This window comes from Ranitomeya imitator, chromosome 7 (genome assembly GCF_032444005.1).
Source record: "Ranitomeya imitator isolate aRanImi1 chromosome 7, aRanImi1.pri, whole genome shotgun sequence".
NCBI lineage: Eukaryota > Metazoa > Chordata > Amphibia > Anura > Dendrobatidae > Ranitomeya > Ranitomeya imitator.
The window spans coordinates 216,043,297-216,070,083 of record NC_091288.1 but is presented as its reverse complement, the minus strand read 5'-3'; the positions used below and the strand labels follow the sequence as shown (position 1 = coordinate 216,070,083).

Genomic DNA, 26,787 nt, shown 5'->3' with positions numbered 1-26,787 from the left:
AGACTGACGCCAAACAACTGAAGTGTAACCTTACATGTTACCCAAGCACATTCGCTCATCACTACAGTTCAGCTCCCAGTTCGCGCATCTCACCACTAGGAAAATCAATATTCTATAGAAAATAATTAAAATCTCCATTAAGAAGGACTATAGAGCTCACAGAGATCTACGCGTTTCAGATATTTGTTTTCTTTGCCATCTTTTATGTTACAAATACCCAATCCGCTGATAATGTGGTACAATAACAATGAACACAATAAATGTGTGTGTACATACCCTCATCAGTACACAGAAAGCGGCAATAAGGATATACAGCAAAAATGAAATGGTAAAAAAAAATAGGATTAGACAAGACTTTCATTTATTCAAATATGAATGTATTAATTACTCACGGTTCTGCTTGTATCTGTGCACATAAGAGATAATGGTCCCGGCTCCTAATAGCATCGGCAGTAATATGGCAGCGATTAGAAGGAAATGATTACGCGTCAGATCTGAAACCAGAGAAGAAAAAACAGGAAAAATAGATCTCTTTAGAAAAAAATACAGTAGATGTATAAGTAAAAAAACACCTTTATTAGTAGAAAAAAATCCATTTAAAAACTGACGCGTTGCGAACACAAAAAGTGTTCTTCATGAGCTGCCATGGAGCCATTTGTGTACGGCATCAGTATTGTTCTCTTCTCCATGTGATGATCTTTTTTTTATGGATTTTTCTACAAATAAAGATGTTTTTACTTTAACATCTAATTTTCCCTAAAGAGTGCTGGATTTTTTCCTGCAGATCCCCTGATGTCACACAGGATCTGTGCTCCTATGCCTTTTACCATCATTTCGGCATCTTCTCTCCTGGTTAATAATAATTCTCCGTCATTGGATCTGTTCACTTTGCTATTTGCCATCTGTCTGTGACTTGTGCTGGCAGATTTGTACTCACCCTTCCCAAGTACGGTCAGGCTCTTCACCAGCGGCCGGAGCAGGGTAACGTGTCCCACCACACAGGAGACCTCCGTGCCCCAGTTCTCCTCCGTTGGCATGAAATGAAGGACGGCTTCCACGGCTGAGCTGTTAATTCTCTTTATTTCTGTTTTCTGCATATGTGTCCCATTCAAAATCCAATTCACCTCTATGGCTTCCGGGTGAAACCCGGACACGAGGCAGACCAGTGGCTGTTTTATATTCTTTATAAACGAGTGTGGAAGGATGTGAATAGTTGGGACGGCTGCAAATGAAGATTCAAATCAATTATTTCTTAATATTACACTAGATTTCTATTATATAGATTGTGAGCCCCAATGGGGACAGAGATGATGTCTGTAAAGCGCTGTGGAATTAATGGCGCCATATAAGCAAGTAAAATAAATAAATGGCATAATCACAATGAGGAGTTCAGTATGAAATAGTATTTAGAAGATGAAATTTCCAGATATTTGTCATTATTTATATTTGCAATGAGTGATCCGTACTTTTAGTGATTCATTGAAGCATCTCCTCAGACATGCAGCTCAGTCAGTAAATATAAAATTCTGATCATTGCTTAAAAAAGATTTATGTTTTTTGGTAGCTCAGTTTAGTGCTGATGACATAATAAAAGAAGCAACCGTCCTATCAGAGTTTTTATCCTCTTAATATATTGCAGTTGTCATATTATATAGCATTGTGCACTTACAATTGCTCATTTCGCCCTTCTGCCCAGTTCATTATTCTCTTTTCTCTGCTCTATGTACAAACTGGAAGTCTCTTGTCCTTGCATGAATCATTCCCTTCTTCATCTCCTGACCCAGCTGCTCATCCTCCTCCTGCCAGAGACTTTTGCAGTGATGACTTATGACTTGTGCAGGGAAAATTGATCTCCTGTTTCTACATAGAGGTTAGAAGAATTCAGCTCATCAGTTATTAATCACGTGATGTCATAGACCTAATTAAAAAAAGAAGAATGAACTGGGTAGAAAGTCAAAATGAGCAATTTTAAGTACACAGTGCTATTGTCATGATCCGTTCCAGGGTTTAATCCTGTCTGCCCTTTTTCCGGGCGGATCATGTCAAGGGTTAACTTTGCTCTGCCTCATTCTGGGTTCAGGTGTGCTATTTAGCTCCGATGCATCCTGCTGGCGGAGTCAACTATAGATCTGCCTTCGGCGTGTGAACCTGACTCTGGTAGCTCTTGATCTGTCCTGCTGTGATCACTGACTTGCCCCGTGTCTATTTACTCCCTCTGTCTGTCCTTTTCCCAGTGTTTCCCTGTTTGTTGGCTTGATACTCTGGTTTTTGACTTGGCTCGTATTCGGACTCGCTTCTGCCTTCTGTCGTTATCTTATCCGCTTCTGACCGCTGCTGAACCCCCTGGCTTGTTCCTGACCACGTATACTGATGTTACTATTGGTACTTCTGCTTCTAACGTTTTAATTGACTGCTTGTCTGATCACTCTCTCGCCACTTGGTGGCGTCTGTGCTGCTGCTCTGTGTGTGCAGTCTTTCTTCCCTCTCAAGCTCCCCCTGGTGGAGGTTGCGCTATACTGCACTGCAGCAGCATGACAGCTATATAATATGATGATTTAAATATATTAAGATGATAAAAACTTTGATGGGAGGAGTACTTCTTTAACATAATGACTTGAACTCCTGCAGCCATTTATTTCCTCCCTTCTACTGCTAACTAAAGAATTTGAAGGATTATATGCCAAAATAATGTTTGACCGATGGGACCTCCAACAATCCAGAAAATGGGGCTCTGCAGCCCTGACTTGAATGAAACAGAGGTGCGAATGTGCAACCTCTGTGCCATTCATTGTCCAGGCGCACATACGCTCCATTTAAGTACTGCAGAGCCCAGGTCTCTGTGTTTCAGAGTCTCAGTTTTGGATCGTTAAGTTTCCTGCAATTGAACCACAGTGATCAGCATGGACAGGGGATAACATATTATTTTATGGAATAACTATGACACAGATCAATATAATTTTCGAACAGCGAATTACAACCTGTCTATCACTAGAGAGATCCTGACCGCTAATAATGCCTGTACACTCCTCAACATTCAGTAGTGAACGTTGCGTGCTCACAGAGCAAGAAAAAAATGAATGGGCCGATGGCCGCCAAAATAAAGCTGCCGGCCCAATCATTGTGGTCCCTGGGAATCTGCCCAGCGGCCAGATAAAAGGTCATCAAGGCCGTGGGCCTGAGGTTCCCCACTCCTGGTGCAGAGGTTAAAAGTAGAGTATCTTGGTACATGTTTAACAAAAACTCAGATTACATCTTATCTGATTTCATAGATAAATTTTAGCAAACTTGATCCTCGTGGCTTTACAATATCTTCTCGTCTACAGTAGCACTCCCATGGATCTGATCTTCGGCTAGAATTTTCCCTCTTTTTTTCCTTTCTCCTTATCTCCTCCGTCATTTTTGTTGACCACTGACGCTCATCCTGGCTTTCTGATCATTTTGATAGATTTGTGCTCTTTTTTTTTTCTCTCCAAAATTGAAATTACGCAGTAGACTAATATGTAATACATCTCGGTACTCTATTTTGTAGGCCATGTTGTGCTTTTTATAAAATGTACTTCAGTGTCCTGTTGATTATATTTTCAATTAATTGTATTTACACTATAAATTAAATTGGTAATTTTAAGTCTTAGCCCTAGCGCTCTGTTTTTATCCAATATGGCTACCTCCATAAACAAGTTGAAATGTTTCCTGGAGAGGTTTCTGCAGCGATTCATGTTGGACCCTGCATGAGAAGTTTGGCTTTCTGTCTTCCTCAGTGGGTACAATTGTCACCATGCTGTTCACACTGTACAGTCCATCTCGGCTCCTCAGGGGTGGATCCTCCGAAACATCGCTCAGCCTCTCTGAGCCCCTGAACCATTTAATATCGATATCCACCGGGTAGAATCCAGTGACGGAGCAGCGCAGGACACTCTCTACATTCACTATAACCATTTTATCTGTGATTGTCACCTGCGGAGGACCTGAAACAAAACAAACATAGGAAGCATATTACTGAACATTACCTGTTTTTGCTGCAATGTGATCAGATTACTTGAATCACATATAAAATCTCTCCAATCCGGCTGTGTGTGAGATATTTTATTTTTAAAATATTTTTATTTTTAAATGAGAATTAAAAAGTTTGGTTGTTTTTTTTAATATATTTTTGAAAACTCACTAGTTTTTTGTTTCCTTAGGGGACTTGAACCTGTGATTGTCATACTATGGTCTTGCACATCTTTTTGATCATCTATAATGGTCTATACTAAGAGTAAGCCATCAATTGAAAAAGGCTGTATAACCTAATAGACAGTCAAGGACTAAACCTTATAAACTTGTTCCTGCTGACAGTGACACTTGTCTGCTTGTTACTGTACATGGATGTTATCGGAAAGGGTCAGCCATTCGGGGTACAGTAGAAAACGGGGACTTTTGCTCAGTAGTAAACCAGCACAGTCATGTAATACATCTAACTTTTGATTGTCAGAGGATCCAGTATCTGTAACCTGAAGATGGTCTAACTCTCTCGGGACTACCTAGGGACTTGTCCTAGTTTAAAAGGCATGTTCAAAAATGTGCTCGATTATTGAATTTTTATTCAATCTATGAATCCTTACCTTGAATGTCCAGCCTGATTTCTGCCTCTTTTCTTTGGTTGCTGTATATTACGGAACACTTGTACAGTCCACCATCGGAGAGGGAAGTGTTAGAAATATACAAATCAGCTCCCCCATCCTTGGCTTTCTCTACATAGGACAATCTAGGATCTGTTGCATCCTCTGATTTGTCATCTACCCTTAGAACTTGTTTTCCTTGAAAATACCAAATTATCTCCAGTAGTGAACGGTCGACAGGAGGTTTATCCACAGTGAATGAGCATGGTATCTGCAAATTTTTCCCCAACCAGGCTTTATGAGTCTGCGGGACAAGCAACTTCAAAGATGCAACTGTAGAGAAGGAGAGAAGACATACAGTTCACGACCAAACAAAAGAAAATTTTATTGGCATATTGGTATTCAAATTTCCCAAGCTTTAACTATACCATGGAACAAACACTGTGAAGACATCTTCAAGAATTGGCTTAAACTTGGCACCACAGTGACTTACCTAGAACTGGAGTTCCATCAAAAATTGATGAAAAGACAAAAAGAAAATCGATCCGGGAGGATGTCAATAGGCCAACTGAAACACTAAAGGAGCTGTAGGAATTTCTGGCAAATACTGGCTGTGTACTACATGTGACAACAATCTCCTTTATTCTTTATTGGTCAGCTCTGTGACGTAGGATGGCAAGATGGAAGCTTTTTCTTACAAACAGAAAATTGAAGCCCAACTATGTTTTGGTAAAACCTACCAGTCTTCCGAAGGATGTAGGTAAACGTTTTATGGTCTGATGAGACCAAGCATGAACTTTTTGACCAAAATTCCAAAAGGTGTGTTTGGAATGAAACCAACACTGTGAAATAAAAAAAAAACAATACCCATAGTGTAACATGGTAGAGGCAGTATTGTACTTTGGGGCCTTTTTTCCGGCAGCTGGAACTGGGGCTTTAGTCAAGGTGGAGTGAATTATGAACAGTTCCAAATACTAGTCAAGTTTTCAACAAAACCTTCATGCCTTTGCCAAAAAGCTGAAGGTGATGGTGAATTTCACCTTTCAGGATGACAATAACCCTAATCAATCTGCAAATCAGCCAAAAAAAATATTTCTCCAAAAGAAGATCAAAGTTTTGGAATAGCCCAGCCCGTGCCAAGATAGGAATCCAAGTGACAGTCTCTGGTCACCTGAAGAGGGCGTTGTACTCAGGAGATGCCAACTGCAGATACAAAGCTACTACAAGGAAGAGTGGGCAAGGAGTGCCAATCCTAGATGTGACATGCTGATAGGCTTCAACCCAATAAGATTGAATGCTCTTACAAGTTCACAGGGAGCTTCAACAAAATATTAGTGTTGCTGATTTATGCAATCACATTATTTTACTTCTTTATTTTTCTTGTTCCATTCAAAAATATTTAACTTTATTATTCAATGGATAGAACCAAAAACACATGGGCTACTTGCACAGTGAACAAGTCTGTAGGAACCCGTTCACACTTCCAATAAACCTGAAGACACAAAAAAAAGCACAGCGAGGTCAAAAAATACTCTGTTGTAAAAAAAAGTCACAGTAAATAAGCAAGTGCTAGTCAAAAAATAAAAAAATAAAAAAAGGTATTTAGTTAATAAGTTTTTTTGCAAAAAAAATGTATTTTAAGCTGCTCCACCAATCGTCAAGGTATACCCATAATAGAGCAGTCCTATCTAATGTATATAATCCCTATCTGATGTATTTAAAAATCTGATCATCTGTATAGTACCTGTATAAGCAGGGTTCAGAGAGAAAATATCCATGAGGACATACTAGATGAAGCAGCTTCAGAGCAAATGGCCAATAGATGTGTACAGAAAAAGTTCTGAAATGTTTCTTCTTGGTAAGAGTTTTTTTCACATGACAAAAACTGGGCATTTTAACAGGGACATGTAGACTTTTTACGTCCACTCTATATATACAGATAGCAAAACAAGTACGGTACATTACAAGAAAAAATGATGTTGTAATCTTTCCAGTCTCTAACTAAACACTTTACAACGCTCTCTCGGCAAAGGTCGGTGATCTAACTGGTTTATATTATTCCGGTTGTGAGACTGTCCTTCTGTGTCCTTCCCCAGACCGGGAGCATTGTGTGAGAGCCTCACTTATTAAAGTGAACCTGACACCAAGTCAAAAGTGGCCAGTGAATAATCCATGTTTTATTTTAATCTCATTAAATCCACTATACAGTTCCAGAGAACTGGTCATTTTTAATTGGTGCTAATTTTTATCGTCTTTACAAGGGGGTGTGAGTAACAGGTTAATTATCGGGAGCAGCCTACAGACACACCTCTGAGGATGCTGAGATTCTTGTCCCCTTGGTAAGACCTAATTTTTTTTTCCACGTAGCCGTTTGAGAGTTTATTTTGTGTGGGACAAATTGTAGTTTTGAATGTAGTTGTGAACGGCATTCACAGTGCTGTAGAAAGGATCTTGTGAATATGGTTATCCAGGTCAGTACAAAAAGTATAGCCTTTTTTTATTTACGTGTTGCCCAAAAAAAGAGAAAATTCAGTAAAACTGAAACATTTTGCTTGCGCCACTATTTTCCGAAACCTGTAACGTTTTCCTTATTCCATCAATTGAGTTGAGTCAGGATTTGTTTTTCACATGGTGTAGTGATGTTTTTATTGATACCATCTTGGTGTACATTTTTTCGATGTTGCGACAACCAAAAAACTACAGTTATGGAGTTTTTAATTTTTTTCTCTTTATGGCGCTTTACCAATCAGGTAGTATTTTGATGTAAACAACTTTTATCAAATCAGCAATGTCACGTATCTTTATTCATTTATTTCTTTATTTTTAGTAGGGGAAAAAAAGTGGTGATTTTCATTTTTAAATTTTAATTTTTTTCTATATTTTTAAAAACCTTTTTTCTTCTAAGAACCTGCATTCGTTTGATTGCTTATGTTACACCATAGTATTGCATTATATTTTTTACATTTTTTACAATTCTGACCACTCTCCGTTTATGAGGTTATAGCTCTGGAACGCTTCTACAGATCCCACTGATACTGAGATAGTTTTTTCGTGACATATTGTACTTCATGTTAGTGGTAAAATTTCTTCTATATAACTTGCGTTTATTTATGAAATTTGGCAAAAAAATTTAAAATTTAATTTTTGTACCCTTAAATCAGAGAGTGGTGTCACACAAAATACTTAATAAGTAACATTTCCCACATGTCTACTTTACATCAGCACAATTTTGGAAAACAATCTTTTTTTGTTAGGACGTTATAATGGTTAACATTTGACCAGCGATTTCTAATTTTTCCAAAATAATTTACAAAACCATTTTTTTTAGGGACCATCTCGCTTTTGAAGTGAGATTGAGGGTCAAATTAATAGAAAATACCCAAAATTGACAACATCCTAAAAGTTACACCCCTCAAGGTGCGCAAAACCACATTCAACAAGTTTATGAACTCTTCGGGTGCTTCACAATAACTAAAGCAATGTGGAAGGAAAAAATGAACATTTAATTTTTTTTACAACGGTATCAGGAGAAAATGGACCGCAAAATGTGTTGTGCAATTTCGCCTGAGTACATCGATAGCCCGTAGGTGGGGGAAAGCCACTGTTTGGGTGCATGGCAGAGCTCAGAAGGGAGGGAGCACTGTTTGACTTTTTGAACGCAAAATTGGCTGGAATCAATGGCGAGCGCCACCCCCTGATGTGCCTAAACAGTGGAACCCCCCCAATTCTAACTGTAACCCTAACCCTTAACCCAACCATTACCATAATCCCAACCACATCCCTAATCTAATCGGAACCCTAGCCAAATTTCCTATTGTTGCCAGCTGTTGGCCGGCAGATCTTACTGGAAGAAGGTGCCAACGGCCGGGGATCAGGACCGGGGAATACAGGAGGGTCTAGGGGCACTGTAGGTACCAGGGAGGCTCGGGAACCCCATTTATCTCTCCTCTTATGTGCTAGATCATATCAGAGGAGAGAGAAATTAAGTGGGTAATTGGACTTTTTTATTTGCTATTGCAGCTATTGTCGCAACCCTGGGGTCAGCAAAAAACTACCTGAATCATGTTCTCCGGGGTCTCAGCCACCCCTGGTAGCTGAGACTCCAGAGAATTTCTGATGCTGGGGGGGGGCGGCGCTATACATTTACTTCTCAGCGCCGTTAAAAATTGGCGCTGAGGAATAAGCCATTAAAAGGTGTATCGGCAGTTGTTAAGGGGTTACCAGCAGCGAGCAAAGCACAGCTCCACTCGCTGCTGTTAGGGGCAAATGCTGGCTGTATAACACAGCCACTGTCTGCCATCAATTATACAGGATCATCTCCTGAACTTGCTTGAAAGAAAGGGACCGTCGTATGTCCAGAAAGAGTTAAAGATTTTTACAGGAGTCCGTATAGGGTTGTTTTGCAAGAGAAAATTAATTTGCAGTTAAAATTTTTTCATAAGGTTAATTTTGCCCATCACTGAAAGGTGCAACTTTCTCCACATCTTCAAAAATAGAATAATATTCAGTGAAATATATTTAGCTAAATAATGTGAAATCTTAATCCCTAAATATGTAAAGTTCAGACCATTTGTAATTTATTGTAAATCACAATCCATTTCTGTTATCATTAATTGAGGTTTTTCCCCAATCAATCTCTACTCTTGAATACACCCCAAAGTGCTAAGTTAGATTTTCATGTATAAATCTTTAGGAGACAATCATCAGCATAACAACATTTTTCTTGCTTTTACGAGATATGAACTTTTTTTATTTCAGGTCCTCAGAATAACTCCTCAAAGAGAAAAGAGGAGCGGTATCAGGAGACATCCCTGCCTAGTATTCCGATAGTGAGCAAATAGAAAGGACATAACCCCTTCTACCGCCACCCTCGTCAAAGACTCTGCATTGGACCAATTGAAAACTTTCCACTAAAAACTTATATTCCACGCAATTAAAAGCCTTGGTCGCATCCAAAGATATCAGCCTCAGGTTTCCCCCTTAACCGCTTCAAAGGAAACATATCCTTGCACTTCTTCACATCCCTTTCCATAGACTTCTATAGGCAGGAAGGTGTAATGTGATCCCTCACTGTGGACAGATTTTTAGACCAAACTGATCAGTTTTTGTGTAAAGTCTCGGATAAGAGAGACATCGTTTCTCAATCATACTGCAGGAGGACTACCTCTTTCTAACCATCCAGATGTTGTGGCCACTATTGATTGCAGCAGTTCGGGAGTTATGGACTAGCGTTATGGCTGATTCCGGCCATTGCAGCAGAAGCCTGACTGTTAACCTGCGGTGCCGGTGATCATCACCCGTGCACAACTTCTGAGCCCGTGCAATCACTATCGTGTAGTAATATGTCATGTATGTTCTTTAGCATCATCTTGTTCTATTGTGTCAACACTTAGTGGTTAATCCGTTGGAAAACCCGGCCTTTAGTGTAACCACAGGAGACGGAACATTACACAGTGCGCATTAAAATCAATGGATTGTGTGAGTAACGCGGGATAGCACTGGTTTTCCAGGGCAGAGGAAACATTTTGTAACTGCTCTCCACTTGGCCAACAGATTATTGATCCAGAACAGATGACTGCCCAGCTCTTATCTCAGAATTCACTTTTTGGACATATTCATAAAACAGATGATCCATTAAAGCACCGAGAGCTATTTGCTTGCATTGGGGTACAAATAAATGATTAATATGGCCACCCCAGATCTGATTACATTATATGATTTTTCTGGACTGATATTTAATCAAAAAATATTATTTTTGTGTCTGTTATACCTACTATGCCCTCACAACAACCTTTATAGACATCCTTCACATACCTCCTGGTCCTGGAGCTTTCTTCCCATAAGAGGTGTAGTTATAGATCCAAACAGGACTTTTCTGTCATGATCCATTTTTGGATCTGTGGAAGATCTTGCTTCTCAGATTAAAACTTTTTTCCTTTCAGGCCTTCGAGGGGTAATGTCATTTTTCCCCACTGGCCTGCTGGTGTATTGCATTGCTGCTGGGCCAGCTGATGTGGGTGGTCACCACTCCCACCATCCTTCATGAGGTCACCTGATGCATCTGCTGACTGTCAGTGTTAGAGGATTCTACAGTGACCAAACTGGAGGAAGGAGCTGGCTGGGTGCAGTGGTGCTTTGATCTGGTGTCTTTATGCTGCTGTGCGGTGCTTTGCAGCACAAAGCTAAGTGTTGCATTTTTTGTTACGTTGTCCCTTTTGGTGTCTGTCTTTCCATTCCTTTTGTTGTATTAGTGCAGTGGTGGGACCACTGCTCTCACCTGCCAGTTCCCTAGTGATAAGAGCAGGGCAAGTGAGGGATTAAGTATCCTGCTCAGCGACGGGGTGAAAGAACCCATATAGGGACGATAGTGAGATCAGGGTACATCCTCTGGTGAGTGCAAGAGGTGTCCATTCCCCCATTCCCTATTGACCGGGTCCACCGTTCTTATAGTTTCCCTGGTTTCTTGTGACGTTTGGTGACCGACCAACCGTTGGGTCGTGACACACTGGTTAGTCACTTCTTGACACTTTTGTTTTCTTCCCTTGTAACGTTGATTGCATCATACAAGAGTGTGAACAGTTGAATTCATCTGGGTCCATTTCTGTTGTCGGTGCACAACAGTCGCTGCAACTAAATTTATATTCATGGGACTAAAAATCGGAGAACAATTTGTCGGGCTCGTCAGCGATCGGATTGTTTTTGATCGCATGAAAATCTTTCTCATTGGCAGCACGTCACCCTGTGTCTCCAGGAAACGTGCTGCTGATAATATACACGTACCTGGGGGACAAAATGATTGGATTAGCTAGTCAGTCTGTGTAAACTGACAGAAGAGCGTTGACCGGCCTGAATGCAGCAGATCGGCTTATATAAAAAGTTTGCTTCAATGAATAAAAACCTGTTCCGAACTAGTATGGTCCTAACTCTCATAGGATTAAATGCAGCATTGTTCAGCATTATGAAAAAAAACAACTTGTCCTAAGCACTAGTTTACACTACATGATCTGCAACGTAAAACTGCATCGGCTGCATATTTGCCATTTGGCAGTCATTTAATAGCCTGTTTACACAGGCAAAGGTAGAAAGATCTATTACTGATAGTCTGTCATTGTTCTCGGCAGCACATGTTCTATTTACGCAGCGCACAGAACTCTCTATTATTGATTGGTTGTCAGCAGCACTTGTCCTGTTTACACAGGCAGACCTCGCTTATGATGCCCACAGAACTTTCTATTAGGCCTGTTTCAAACGTCCAGATAATTCCGGTACCGGAGAAATCGGTACCGGAATTATCCGTGTCCGTGTGCTCACGTAGCACATCAGTGTGGCACACGTGCGGCAGCCATGTGCCGACTGAGGACCACAGGGACCGTGCAGGAGACAGCGCTACAGTTAAGCGCTGTCCCTTGCGTGCGGTGCTGAAGCCGGTATTCAACCCTTCTTCCCAGCAGCGTTCGCTGGAGAGAAGGAATTTCTTTTCTTTTTTCTTTTCCCTTAAAAATAAAGTTTTTGCGTCCCCTCCCGCCTCCCATCCCCTGTGCGCAGCCCCCCCCCACCCCCCACCGCTTGCCAGGAAATACTCACCGACACCCAGCTCCAGCGATGTCTCCTCTCAGCGCTGGCACATATTTCTCACTGTAATGAGCGGGACCACGTGACCGCTCACACAGCACAGGCTGCCAGCGCTGAGAGGAGACATCGCTGGAGCTGGGTGTCGGTGAGTATTTCCTGGCAAGCGGGGGGGGGGGGGGGGGGGGGGGGTGCGCACAGGGGATGGGAGGAGGGAGGGGATGCACAAACTTTATTTTTAAGGGAAAATAAAAAAAAAGAATTTTCATTCCTTCTCTCCAGTGAACACTGCTGGGAAGAAGGGATGAATACCGGCTTCAGCACCACACGCAAGGGGGACAGCGCTTACTGTAGCGCTGTCTCTCCTGCGGGCGGTACGTGCACACGGAGGAGAGTGCACAATGTTCTCCGTGTGGACGTGTGCGGGACGCTTTGCGGACCGTGCTGCCGGAGAAAAACGGACATGTCTCCGTGTTTTCAACACGGACACACGGTCCGTGAAAACACGGAGACATGTGCATAGACCCATTCATTTGAATGGGTCTATGCGTGTCAGTGTCTCCGGTACGTGAGAAAACTGTCACTACACGTACCGGAGACACTAACGTGTGAAAGAGGCCTTACTGATAGGCGGTCATTGCTCTCAGCAGCACATGTCCTTATTTTTTTAAGCCAGGGAAAAGATCACCTGACGAATGATTATTTTCTGTGTTTGTTGTGTGATCAGCAGCCGGTTTACTCTGCCTGGAAAATAGCATTGCTAGGAACACTCGTTGATAATCTTGCAGTGTGGGTCATGAGTATGCAGTCCTGGAAAACCACATTAACCAGCAGAACTCATCGCTTTCTAGAATTTGCGATGTTGGAGCAAAGATATCCAAACTAGAATCTCTTTTTGCAGACACGTGTTTCCAGGCTTTGCTCCTCCTTTGTGCTAGGTATGAGATCTGATATGGCTAGAATTACTGCACTGAACATTTAGGGTATGTGCACACGTCAGGATTTCTGGCAGAAATTTTCCTGACAAAAACCGGACATTTCTGCCAGAAATCCGCATGCGTTTTTATGCGTTTTTGACGCATTTTTTGTGTGCCTTTTTTCCAAATGCATGCTGCTTTTTTTTACCGCGATGCATTTTTTTTGTGGAAAAAAACACTCACCATGTGCACAAAACATGCAGAATGCATTCTAAAAGATAGAATGCATAATGTATGCGTTTTAAATGAGTTTTTATAGCGTTTTTATCGCAAAAAAAAAAAAACGCGGGGAAAAAAACGCGAAAAAACCTGAATGGGTGCACATAGCCTGAAGGGTTAAAGGGACACTGTCACCTGAATTTGGAGGGAACAATCTTCAGCCATGGAGGCGGGGTTTTTGGATGTTTGATTCACCCTTTCCTTACCCGCTGGCTGCAATATTGGATTGAACTTCATTCTCTGTCCTCCGTAGTACACGCCTGTACAAGGTGCAATCTTGCCTTACGCAGACGTGTACTATGGAGGACAGAGAATGAACTTCACTCCAATATTGCAGCCAGCGGGTAAGGAAAGGGTGAATCAAACATCCAAAAACCCCGCATCCATGGCTGAAGATTGTTCCCTCCAAATTCAGGTGACAGTGTCCCTTTAAAGGAAATTTTTGCAGCTAGGGAAAAAAGAGTGTTTTGCTTCTATCAGAAACAGAAAGTAACCATGGAATGTGCCTGGAGAAAAGTTTCCTTTCAATTTGCACACAGGGGTCATACAGTGAGAATATGGTGACATATCACAGTATCTGCAAAAACAAGGCTACATCCTGCTCTTCTCAGATTACACCTCTCACCCTCCTCATCACATCCATGTAACACAGAGTTCAGATCATTGTATATTTCCATCCTGTCCCTTCCGTCCTCTTCGGCACTGTATTTGCCATCTGTAGATTTATTTCTCTCTTCATTACTTATTTCTGCTACTAACATAAAACACACACGCACCTGTCTGCAGGAGAAGAAGGAGAACGACAGGTGACGCTTCCATGTTCTTCTGAAGTGTAAAGCCTATTTCTACTTTCACTTTCACTCTGCAGCCTCCTGTTATCCTGTAAGGCCGGCATCACACTTGCGAGTTTTACGGACGTAAGAGCGCAGAAACTACGTCCGTAAAACTCGCAAAAAATACGGCACAATTATTCTCTATGGCCCTGCTCCTATCTGCCGTATTAAACTGATCCGTATTATACGGCTTTCTACGGCCGTAGAAAATCGCAGCATGCTGCGTTTGTCACCGTACTGCGCAAGAAATACGCTCCCTGGCTTTCTAGGTAATTTCCCACGATCTATGAACAGCCAGCAGAGGGCGCCTCACCGCAAATGAAGCTAAATATAGATCATTGATCTATATTTAGACTCATTCCCCGGGGTTTTGCAGCGAGGAGCAGCCTGCATTAGCGGGACTCCTTGCTGCAAAATGTTTTAACCCCTTCAGAAGGATTTACATCGTTGGACGTTACAGACCTGCGGAGGGTAAGTATATTGTTGGTTTATTATGTTTTTTCTTTCACAGAACGAGGTTCTTCAGTGACTGGATTGGACGTAGAATAAAATACTCCAACAATCATTGTTTTTATTTCATTAAAATAATTTTAAATAATGTGTTTGTGTTTTATTTAACCCTTTACTACAATGGGATTAATAATGGATAGGTGTCATAATTGACGCCTCTCCATTATTAATTAGGCTTAATGTCACCTTACAATAGCAAGGTGGCATTAACCCTTCATTACCCCATATCCCACCGCTACACGGGAATGGGAAGAGAGTGGCCAAGTGCCAGAATAGGCGCATCTTACAGATGTGCCTGTTCTGGGGTGGCTGGGGGCAGATATTTTTAGCCAGGGGGGGGGCCAATAACCGTGGACCCTCTCCAGGCTATTAATATCTGCCCTCAGTCACTGGCTTTACTACTCTGGCGGAGAAAATTGCGCGGGAGCCCACGCCAATTTTTTCCGCCATTTAACCCTTTATTTTAAGAGCTAGAACGGCCAAATTTTGAAGATACACACTACTGACATTAGTAGTGTGGAATATGCAAAAAAAATGGAGAGAAGACATGGTTTACTGTATGTAAACCATGTCTCAAATCATGTCGGGTTTAGGAAGGAGAAAGAAAAAGCCGGTAATTGAATTACCGGCTTTCAAGCTGTATAGCGCTGGAATAAATATTAATATATATACATATATGTGTCTCACTGACATATATATATATACCTATTCTATATGTACACATTTATTCTACCTATTCTACTGGAAGCTGTCAGTGTGATTTTACTGTACACCGCACTGAATTACCGGCTTTTCTCTCTAACAGCGCAGCGTATAAATATTAATATATATACATATATGTGTCTACTGACATATATAGAGAGAGAGAGAGAGAGAGAGACAGTATATATATATTTTCTTTTCTTTTTGGGACACATGGATCACTTCTATAGCGGTATGTTGGTTTTGCAAGCCTGCGAGAAAACCACGCAGTACGGATGCCATACGGATTACATACGGAGGATGCCATGCGCAAAAAACGCTGACACACCCTGCCTACGGAGGAGCTACGGACCACTTTTTTCGTGACTTTTCAGCGTATTACGGCCGTAATATACGGACCGTATTGTTTTACGCTGTGTGTGACGCCGGCCTAAGGCCATGTTCACGCCATCCTTTTTTTTCATGCGGAATTGCCGCGATTTTCCCGCTGCGGGTCCGCAGCTGTTTTTCATGCACGGTACATTACAATGTACCCTATGGAAAACAGGAACTGCTGTCCCCACATTGCGGAAAATCGCAAAAAAAAGCCGCACTGAATAGCCGCGGTAAAAAAGAAGTACCATGTCACTTCTTTTTGCGGAACTGCAGCGGTTCTGCACCCATAGACCTCCATTGTGAGGTCAAACCCGCAGTAAAACCCGCAGATGAAAAAAATATCTGCGGGTTTTCTGCGGTTTGTGGTGCAGAACCGCTGCAGTGTGGCTGCCCCCCCCCCCCCCCCCGTGCCCCAATCCCACTCCCCCATGCTCCGATGCCACTCCCCCGTGCTCCGACGCCCCCCAACCCCCGTGCTCCGACGCCCCCCCCCCGTGCCCTCATCTCCCCCCCTTATACTTACCCGGCCTCCCGGTGTCCGTCCGGCCGTCTTCTCCCTGGGCGCCGCCATCTTGCAAAATGGCGGGCGCATGCGCAGTGCGCTCGCCGAATCTGCCGGCCGGCAGATTCGTTACAAAGTGCATTTTGATCACTGAGATATAACCTATCTCAGTGATCAAAATAAAAAAAAAATAGTAAATGACCCCCCCCCTTTGTCACCCCCATAGGTAGGGACAATAAAAAAAATTAAGAATTTTTTTTTTCCACTAAGGTTAGAATAGGGGTAGGGGTAGGGGTAGGGTTAGGGTATTTTCAGCCATTTTACCCCTAAAAAAACTTCCTAGAAAACACACAGACTCTGCATAGAAAACTGCATCAAAAAACGCACCAAAAAAAGGACCTGCGTTTTCTGCCAAGACCTGCGGTTTTTAGTCTTGAAAAAAAAAGGAGGGAAATCAGGAACGTGTGAACATAGCCTAAAACTTTTAGTAATATATGTGAAGACTGTTTCTGTGTATATATATATATATATATATATGTGTGTGTGTATACTGTATATTCTGCATATGTGTATATACAGTCATGGCTGAAAGTGTTGGCACCCTTTGTTCCAGAAAATGAAGTATTTCTTCCAGAAAAATTACTGCAGATATACACGTTTATTTTCTTTCTGTGTATTGCAACAACACAAAAAAAAAAAAACTGAAAAAAAGGCAAACCCCCAAAAAGGTCCAGATAAAATTGTTGGCACCTTTCCAAAAATTGTAGGTAAACAACTTTGTTTCAAGCATGTGATGCTCGTTCAAACTCACTTGTGGCAAATAACAGGTGTGGGTAATATAAAAATCACACCCGAAACCAGATAAAAAGGGAGAAGTTGACTCAATCTTTGGATTGTGAATACAAAGAAAAATGGAGTTCTATACGGAAAATACTTAAAAAATCAATGTTTATTTAAGGACTATTAAAAGATCTATAACAATACAACAAATACAAAGAAAAAGAAGACCCTAGTACAAAAACATCCAAGTCATAAGCACAAAAAAGTATATAACACCATGGTATAAATGACCATCCATAGTTGCACACAATAATAATGTGTATTCACTGGCTCTCATATGGACAAGTGTCCTTCATACATGAAGTTAGCAGGGAAACCAGTATATATTGCATATCAAGAACCGGATTTCTTACCCATGATGAGGTGAACAGTGCTTAGTGACTCCGGAAAGCCCCCTGACGCGCGTTTCGCGTTGCTTTTTCAAAGAGGGAGTCAAATGGCGCTATAACAATAAATAATAATAATAATAATGAAAGGTTGTAACACTGGATTGTCTGGATGAGGAATAAGCAACCTCAATCAAGTTCCAAATATATTCAAGCTATCCTGCAGGCTCAGGGTGCAACAGTGTCAGCGTGAACTGTCCGTCAATATTTGAATGAAATGAAACGCTATGACAGGAGACCCAGGGGGATCCCGCTGCTGACAGAGACGTTAAAAAGCTAGACTGCAGTTTGCTATAAAAAGTACATAAATAAGCCAAAATCCTTCTGGTAAAGTGTCTTGTGTAGATCAACATAGAGCTTTTTGGTAAAGCACGTCATTCTACTGTTCACCAAAAATGGAATGAGGCCAACAAAGAAAATAACACAGTACCTACAGTCAAGCATGGTGGAGGTTCAAAAACGTTTTGAGGTTGTTTTGCTGCGTCTGGAACTAGGTGATATAGCAAATAGATCAATGGCTGCTCTCAAAATTTACTGTGCTAAGTCAAGGAAATGTGCGATACATGAAATGGGAATAGCATAATGGCTTGTGAAATTTATGAAAAAACACATGAGATTCTTAGCACAAGATTTGGCCAAAAGTTGTGAGCCCATCCACCAAACGTCAAGGTAATCTCAGAACGGATGGGTACCTGAGCTGACTGCCTAGTGTGAACACTTACCTATGGCTAATAACATGGTAAAGCCTGCTTATATAGGAAGCTCAGAACCAACTGTGTTTGGATGTAATTAAAATCACAGCATGGTGAAGGGCGGGACGTTCAAGTCAGAAAAAATAGTACATAGTAAATATAGGAAAACTGACTGAACAGCAATCTAGTCTGAACTGGTGCATAACCAAAAAAGTCATATAGCAAATAGATCAATGGCTGCGCTCAAAAAAACACATGAGATTCTTAGCACAAGATTTGGCACAAGAATCTCATGTGTTTTTTCATAAATTTCACAAGCCATTATGCTATTCCCATTTCATGTATCGCACATTTCCTTGCCTTAGCACAGTAAATTTTGACTGTTTTGGTTATGCACCAGTTCAGACTAGATTGCTGTTCAGTCAGTTTTCCTATATTTACTTGGAACTAGGTGATGTCATAACATTTGAAGATTATCAAAGGATTTTGTGTCGCAATGTAGTGCCCAGTGTCAGAAAGCTGGGTTTACTTCCTAGGTCATTGTCAAGTTGTGACAGTCTTTAGTAAGGAAGGGGCGCCTCAAACTGTCCCCTGAACTGGGACCCTACCTATCCCTGTCCTGGGGGTAGTCTTGAAGGTAGGGAGGCCAGAGCTTCTGACCTTAGTATGTTCCTATTAATCCCTGGTCTGTCCCCTTCCCCACCCCATGAGGCCTGAGCCAGCCAGCAGGAAGCCCCCTGAGGAAGCCCACGCAAAATGCACGTTGGGGCTGCTGGCTGGCTCATCCAGGTTGGCTCATCTACTTTTCATTCCGACTTCTTGTATTTTTGAACTGGCTGGGAATTTTGGTAAATACTATTTTAATAAGTCGATGCATTTTTTTCCGCGATTGCAGGGCAAATAAAGCGCAAATCAGCCTGAAGCTGTTGTGAAGCACAACACATGTAGCTCCTGCTCCATCAGCCTTTATGGTCACTATGTTTTTATGCACAGTCAGTTCTAACCAACAGCTAACAATAGTTTTATTTATTTTTATTTTTTTTTGCTTTCAATCCTCGTAATCTTTATTAACAAAGTAAGTAATTATTAGGTTGGTACTATTTCTCCCCATTTTTGGTAGAGCTATTAACCCAAAGAAAACCTTTTTTTCATTTTCCATTCCATGTACAGGTTTAGCAAGAGAAGGTGTAATATCAAGAAAATGGCAGTTCGTATATTACTGACAATGCAAAGAATACAGCACATTTCATGTGGTTTCTCCTGGCCTATCAGTTACCGTCTGTCCCTTATTCTGGCCCTGTTGCCCTGCTAACTGTCCTATACAATAATAAAGCAGGCGCCACCGCACTAAGGGTGACAGCGATAATATCCCCGTATCCGTAATACAGATAGACCGCAGTTACCAGATTACTAAACCTTGTGTGACTCAAATATTCTCCTACAGACCTCCTCACTAGGAACCGAATACAATTACTACCGTCAGTGCACACAATGGCAGATGAAACATAGACCGACTGACAAACTTAGTGTGACTATAGACTATAAAAGGAGACACTAGAATGCTAACCGTCAGCGTCCAACCGAGAATCCATAGGAGCCTTCCCCTGGCTGCTTTAGCTTTAATGGTGGTCACCACTCCAGGCCCTAACAGCAGACACACTGCGTAATCCTTCTAGGCCGCAGGTCTCGCACTGTAGGCCGCGGACAGTGCCTTCTGTTCCCATTGTCTTCAGTTCCTATGAGACAACTGAAGTGTCTCTCCGCCACTCCATTGAGGTTCTGTTCCTCTCACTCACACGATCGAGGTTCCATCCCCTTAACTATGCCTCCGCTTACATGATCAATGTTCTGCCCCTTTAACCAGGCCTCCGCTCACACAATCAAGGTTTTGCTCTTTTAACCAGGCCTCTGCTCACACGATCAAGGTCCCGTCCCTTTAACCAGGCCTCCGAACACATGATCAAAGTTCCATTCCTTTGACCTCCACAATCAGAATCCTGTATCCTCTGGAAAGGCTCTGCACTAGTGTTGAGCATTCAGATACCGCAAGTATCGGGTATCGGCCGATATTTGCGGTATCGGAATTCCAATACCGAGTTCCGATAATTTTGTGATATCGGGAATCGGTATCGGGATTAAGATTAATGTGTAAAATAAAGAATAAAAATAAAAAATATTGATATACTCACCCTTGGACGCGCCCTGGTTGTCACCGCCATGCTTCCCTTTCTAAGAATGAGCGCGTTAAAGACCGATGACGTCGCGGCTTGTGATTGGTCGCGTGAGCGGTCACATGACCGCTCAGTGACCAATCACAAGCCGCGACGTCATCGAAGGTCCTTAACGCGCTCATTCTTAGAAAGGGAAGCATTGGCGGTTGCAGCGGTGACAACCAGGGCGCGTCCGAGGGTGAGTATATCAATATTTTTTATTTTTATTCTTTATTTTACACATGAATATGGATCCCAGGGCCTGAAGGAGAGTTTCCTCTCCTTCAGACCCTGGGATCCATTACTGGATACCTTCCGATATTTGTGTCCCATTGACTTGTATTGGTATCAGATATCGGCGATATCCGATATTTTTCGGATATCGGCCGATACCACATCCGATACCGATACTTTCAAATATCGGACGGTATCGCTCAACACTACTCTGCACCCCTCGGTTCATCCACTTCCAATAATGGCTATGTGTTCTCTACCACACTCCTCCAGAGTTTGGCTGTAAACAAATGGAGACCTTGCTTTACAGGTGACCTCCTGACCTAGGCACTGTGGCTATTACATTTTTTCTGCTGCGTCACAGTAGGTCACATGTTCCCTGTATAACAGCTTTTGTATTTTCCCCATTCAGCCTATCTACTCTTCTTTGGTTCCTGTACCTACTGTCTTTGGCCACGAGATGGCAGCATCCACTCATAAATGCTTCACAGTACATCCATGTTCTGCGTCACTTCACTTTCCCTTACATCCCGTCTATCACTCTGTGTGACTCAGGACTTAGGCCTCTATCACACATTCGTCGGTACGGGTCCGTCGCAAACCGTTGGCCCGATGTACCGACGGACGTTGTGTGTTGTGAATTCTGTTTTTGGGCTCCCTCTGGTGGTTACTGATGGTACTGGGTGACTTGTGTTCTCTGCGGTCTCTGGTGTCCACCTGTTCCATCAGGTTATGGGAGTTTCCTATTTAACCTGGCTTTCTTGTCATTTCCTCGCCGGCTATCAATGTAATCAGTGTGTCTGGTTTTCTCTGCTACCCGTTTCTGTAATCTTCAGGACAAGCTAAGTTTTGATTTTCCTGTTTCATGTTTTAATTTTTGTCTTAGTCCAGCTTGCAGATATGTGATTCCTTGCTGCTGGTTGCTCTAGTGGGCTGAAATTACTCCTCATGTTCCATGAGTTGGCACATGAGTTCAAGTAATTTCAGGATGGTTTTTTGAAGGGTTTTTCGCTGACCGCGCAGTTCACTTTTGTATCCTCTGCTATCTAGCTTTAGCGGGCCTCATTTTGCTGAATCTGTTTTCATAACTACGTATGTGCTTTCCTCTCCTTTCACCGTCATTACATGTGGGGGGCTGCTATTTCTGTGGGGTGTTTCTCTGGAGGCAAGAGAGGTCTGTGTTTCTTCTAATAGGGGAAGGTAGTCCTTCGGCTGGCGCGAGACGTCTAGGAATCATCGTAGGCACATTCCCCGGCTACTGCTAGTTGTGTGTTTAGGTTCAGGATCGCGGTCAGCTCAGGTTCCATCACCCTAGAGCTCGTTTTGTTTTTGTGCTTGTCCTTTTGTGATCCCCTGCCATTGGGATCATGACACCCTACGTTTGTCTTTTCATCTTACTCACAGTCATTATATGTGGGGGGCTGCCTTTTCCTTTGGGGTATTTCTCTGAGGCTAGGTAGGCTTATTTTTCTGTCTTCAGGCTAGTTAGTTTCTCAGGCTGTGCCGAGTTGCATAGGGAGCGTTAGGCGCAATCCACAGCTGCCTCTAGTTGTGTTTGGAGAGGTTCAGGAATTGAGGTCTACAGAGTTCCCACGTCTCAGAGCTCGTTCTATTATTTTGGGTTATTGTCAGATCACTGTATGTGCTCTGATCGCTATGTACATTGTGTTACTGAATTACCTTTCATAACAGTACAGGAAGCCAAAAGTACTAATAATTCTCAATAGAGGGAAAAAAGAAGTTCTGAGACCATTTTTTTTCCTTTGCACTGTGATTTGTCTTTTTTTTCCCCTAGACATTTGGGTGGTTCAGGACACAGGTGTTACAATGGACATTAAAGGTCTGTCTTCATGTGTAGATCAGCTCACGGCAAGAGTTCAAGATATTCAAAATTTTGTGGTTCAGAATTCTTTGTTAGAACCGAGAATTCCTATTCCAGATTTGTTTTTTGGAGATAGAACTAAATTTCTGAGTTTCAAGAATAATTGTAAACTGTTTCTGGCTTTGAAACCTCGTTCCTCTGGTGACCCAGTGCAACAGGTTAGGATCGTCATTTCTTTTTTGCGTGGCGACCCTCAGGACTGGGCATTTTCTCTTGCGTCAGGAGATCCTGCATTAAGTAATATCGATGCGTTTTTCCTGGCGCTTGGATTGCTGTACGATGAGCCTAATTCAGTAGATCAGGCAGAAAAAAATTTGCTGGCTCTTTGTCAGGCTCAGGATGAGATAGAGCTATATTGCCAGAAATTTAGAAAATGGTCCGTGCTCACTCAATGGAATGAATCTGCGCTTGCAGCCATTTTCAGAAAGGGTCTCTCTGAAGCCATTAAGGATGTCATGGTGGGATTTCCTATGCCCGCTGGTTTGAATGAGTCTATGTCTTTGGCCATTCAGATCAGTCGACGCTTGCGTGAGCGTAAATCTGTGCACCATTTGGCGGTATTACCTGAGATTAAACCTGAGCCTATGCAGTGCGATAGGACTATGACCAGAGTTGAACGGCAAGAACACAGACGTCTGAATGGGCTGTGTTTCTACTGTGGTGATTCCACTCATGCTATCTCTGATTGTCCTAAGCGCACTAAGCGGTTCGCTAGGTCTGCCGCCATTGGTACTGTACAGTCAAAATTTCTTCTGTCCGTTACCTTGATATGCTCCTTGTCATCGTATTCTGTCATGGCGTTTGTAGATTCAGGCGCTGCCCTGAATTTGATGGACTTGGATTATGCTAAACGTTGTGGGTTTTTCTTGGAGCCCTTGCAGTGTCCTATTCCATTGAGAGGAATTGATGCTACACCTTTGGCCAAGAATAAGCCTCAATACTGGACCCAGCTGACCATGTGCATGGCTCCTGCACATCAGGAGGTTATTCGCTTTCTGGTGTTGAATAATCTGCATGATGTGGTCGTGTTGGGGTTGCCATGGCTACAAGCCCATAATCCAGTGCTGGATTGGAATTCCATGTTGGTGTCCAGCTGGGGTTGTCAGGGGGTACATGGTGATGTTCCATTTCTGTCAATTTCGTCATCCACCCCTTCTGAGGTTCCAGAGTTCTTGTCTGATTACCGGGATGTATTTGATGAGCCCAAGTCCGATGCCCTACCTCCGCATAGGGATTGTGATTGTGCTATCAATTTGATTCCTGGTAGTAAATTCCCAAAAGGTCGACTGTTTAATTTATCCGTGCCTGAGCACACCGCTATGCGCAGTTATGTGAAGGAATCCTTGGAGAAGGGGCATATTCGCCCATCATCGTCGCCATTAGGAGCAGGGTTCTTTTTTTGTAGCCAAGAAGGATGGTTCGCTGAGACCGTGTATAGATTATCGCCTTCTTAATAAGATCACTGTTAAATTTCAGTACCCCTTGCCATTGTTATCTGATTTGTTTGCTCGGATTAAGGGGGCTAGTTGGTTCACTAAGATAGATCTTCGTGGTGCGTATAATCTGGTGAGAATCAGGCAAGGCGATGAATGGAAAACCGCATTTAATACGCCCGAGGGTCATTTTGAGTATCTAGTGATGCCGTTCGGACTTGCCAATGCTCCATCAGTGTTTCAATCCTTTATGCATGACATCTTCCGTGAGTACCTGGATAAATTCCTGATTGTGTACTTGGATGACATTTTCATCTTCTCGGATGATTGGGAGTCTCATGTGAAGCAGGTCAGAACGGTTTTTCAGGTCCTGCGTGCTAATTCTTTGTTTGTGAAGGGATCAAAGTGTCTCTTTGGTGTGCAGAAGGTTTCATTTTTGAGGTTCATCTTTTCCCCTTCTACTATCGAGATGGATCCGGTTAAGGTCCAAGCCATCCATGATTGGACTCAGCCGACATCTCTGAAAAGTCTGCAAAAGTTCCTGGGCTTTGCTAATTTTTATCGTCGCTTCATCTGCAATTTTTCTAGTGTTGCCAAACCATTGACCGATTTGACCAAGAAGGGTGCTGATTTGGTCAATTGGTCTTCTGCTGCTGTGGAAGCTTTTCAAGAGTTGAAGCGTCGTTTTTCTTCTGCCCCTGTGTTGTGTCAACCAGATGTTTCTCTTCCGTTCCAGGTCGAGGTTGATGCTTCTGAGATTGGAGCAGGGGCTGTTTTGTCACAGAGAGGTTCTGGTTGCTCAGTGATGAAACCATGCGCTTTCTTTTCCAGGAAGTTTTCGCCTGCTGAGCGAAATTATGATGTGGGCAACCGAGAGTTGCTGGCCATGAAGTGGGCATTCGAGGAGTGGCGTCATTTGCTTGAAGGAGCTAAGCATCGCGTGGTGGTATTGACTGATCATAAGAACTTGACTTATCTCGAGTCTGCCAAGCGCTTGAATCCTAGACAAGCTCGTTGGTCGTTGTTTTTTGCCCGTTTTGACTTTGTGATTTCGTACCTTCCGGGCTCTAAAAATGTGAAGGCGGATGCTCTGTCTAGGAGTTTTGTGCCCGACTCTCCGGGTTTATCTGAGCCGGCGGGTATCCTCAAGGAAGGAGTAATTGTGTCTGCCATCTCCCCTGATTTGCGGCGGGTGCTGCAAAAATTTCAGGCTAATAAACCTGATCGTTGCCCAGCGGAGAAACTGTTTGTCACTGATAGGTGGACGAATAGAGTTATCTCTGAACTTCATTGTTCGGTGTTGGCTGGCCATCCTGGAATCTTTGGTACCAGAGAGTTAGTGGCTAGATCCTTTTGGTGGCCGTCTCTGTCGCGGGATGTGCGTACTTTTGTGCAGTCCTGTGGGATTTGTGCTCGGGCTAAGCCCTGCTGTTCTCGTGCCAGTGGGTTGCTTTTGCCCTTGCCGGTCCCGAAGAGGCCTTGGACACATATCTCTATGGATTTTATTTCTGACCTTCCCGTTTCTCAAAAGATGTCAGTCATTTGGGTGGTCTGTGATCGCTTTTCTAAGATGGTCCATCTGGTACCCTTGTCTAAATTGCCTTCCTCCTCTGATTTGGTGCCTTTGTTCTTCCAGCATGTGGTTCGTTTGCATGGCATTCCAGAGAATATTGTTTCTGACAGAGGTTCCCAGTTTGTTTCGAGGTTTTGGCGAGCCTTTTGTGGTAGGATGGGCATTGACTTGTCTTTTTCCTCGGCTTTCCATCCTCAGACTAATGGCCAGACCGAACGAACCAATCAGACCTTGGAAACATATCTGAGATGCTTTGTTTCTGCTGATCAGGATGACTGGGTATCCTTTTTGCCTTTGGCTGAGTTCGCCCTTAATAATCGGGCCAGCTCGGCTACCTTGGTTTCGCCGTTTTTCTGCAATTCTGGGTTCCATCCTCGTTTCTCTTCAGGACAGGTTGAGTCTTCGGACTGTCCTGGTGTGGATACTGTGGTGGACAGGAAGTTGTCCCAGGAGAAGGCTCAACTTTTCGCTAATCGCAGACGCCGTGTGGGTCCCCGACTTCGTGTTGGGGATCTGGTTTGGTTATCTTCTCGTCATACTCCTATGAAGGTTTCCTCTCCTAAGTTTAAACCTCGTTTTATTGGTCCGTATAGGATTTCTGAGGTTCTTAATCCTGTGACTTTTCGTCTGACCCTCCCAGATTCTTTTTCCATACATAACGTATTCCATAGGTCATTGTTGCGGAGATACGTGGCTCCTATAGTTCCATCTGTTGAGCCTCCTGCCCCGGTTTTGGTGGAGGGGGAATTGGAGTATATTGTGGAGAAGATTTTGGATTCTCGTGTTTCAAGACGGAAACTCCAGTATCTGGTTAAATGGAAGGGTTATGCTCAGGAAGATAATTCCTGGGTTTTTGCCTCTGATGTCCATGCTCCCGATCTTGTTCGTGCCTTTCATGTGGCTCATCCTGGTCGGCCTGGGGGCTCTGGTGAGGGTTCGGTGACCCCTCCTCAAGGGGGGGGGGGGTACTGTTGTGAATTCTGTGGCAGAGTTCACTCCTGTGGTCACAAGTGGTACTTCGGCTGATTCTCTCTGGGAGCTTCCGTTTGTGGAGGAAAGTGGTACTGCAGCTTCTGAGTTTCCTCCCTCAGGTGATCTGGTGAGGTCGTTAGCTGCTTCTCTACTTAACTCCACCTAATGCTTTGATCCATGCTTCCTGTCAATGTTCCAGTGTTGGACTTGTGTTTCTCTGGATCATTCCTGTGGCCTGCTGCTCTGCATAGCTAAGTGCTTCTTTGCTATTTGTTGCTAT

The 26,787-nt window shown here is 42.9% G+C and overlaps 3 protein-coding genes across 6 annotated transcripts in view; 2 read left to right on the top strand and 1 right to left on the bottom strand.

The window, feature by feature from the left end:
• Positions 1-10,295, top strand: part of LOC138645496 (H-2 class II histocompatibility antigen, A-F beta chain-like) — an 81,375-nt gene extending 71,080 nt beyond the window's left edge. The window contains exon 5 of the mRNA XM_069734859.1: positions 9,357-10,295. Coding sequence (XP_069590960.1) covers positions 9,357-9,439 — 83 coding nt within the window. The 3' untranslated portion in view covers positions 9,440-10,295. The remainder of the gene's footprint in view (positions 1-9,356) is intronic.
• The window catches only part of LOC138645491 (uncharacterized), a 57,102-nt gene that overhangs the window by 21,679 nt on the left and 8,636 nt on the right, over positions 1-26,787 (bottom strand). For 3 of the 4 annotated variants that reach the window (XM_069734851.1, XM_069734853.1, XM_069734854.1), the window contains exons 2-5: positions 4,602-4,931; positions 3,666-3,965; positions 938-1,222; positions 393-494 (exon numbers count right to left, since the gene is read on the bottom strand). In XM_069734851.1, the coding sequence (XP_069590952.1) occupies positions 393-494; positions 938-1,222; positions 3,666-3,965; positions 4,602-4,931 (1,017 nt within the window). Of the gene's footprint in view, positions 1-392; positions 495-937; positions 1,223-3,665; positions 3,966-4,601; positions 4,932-14,139; positions 14,189-26,787 lie in introns of those variants that run through there. The other variant, XM_069734852.1, reaches the window with a different exon arrangement.
• The window catches only part of LOC138645492 (uncharacterized), a 134,980-nt gene continuing 121,860 nt past the window's right edge, over positions 13,668-26,787 (top strand). Inside the window, exon 1 of the mRNA XM_069734855.1 lies at positions 13,668-13,707. Coding sequence (XP_069590956.1) covers positions 13,677-13,707 — 31 coding nt within the window. The 5' untranslated portion in view covers positions 13,668-13,676. The remainder of the gene's footprint in view (positions 13,708-26,787) is intronic.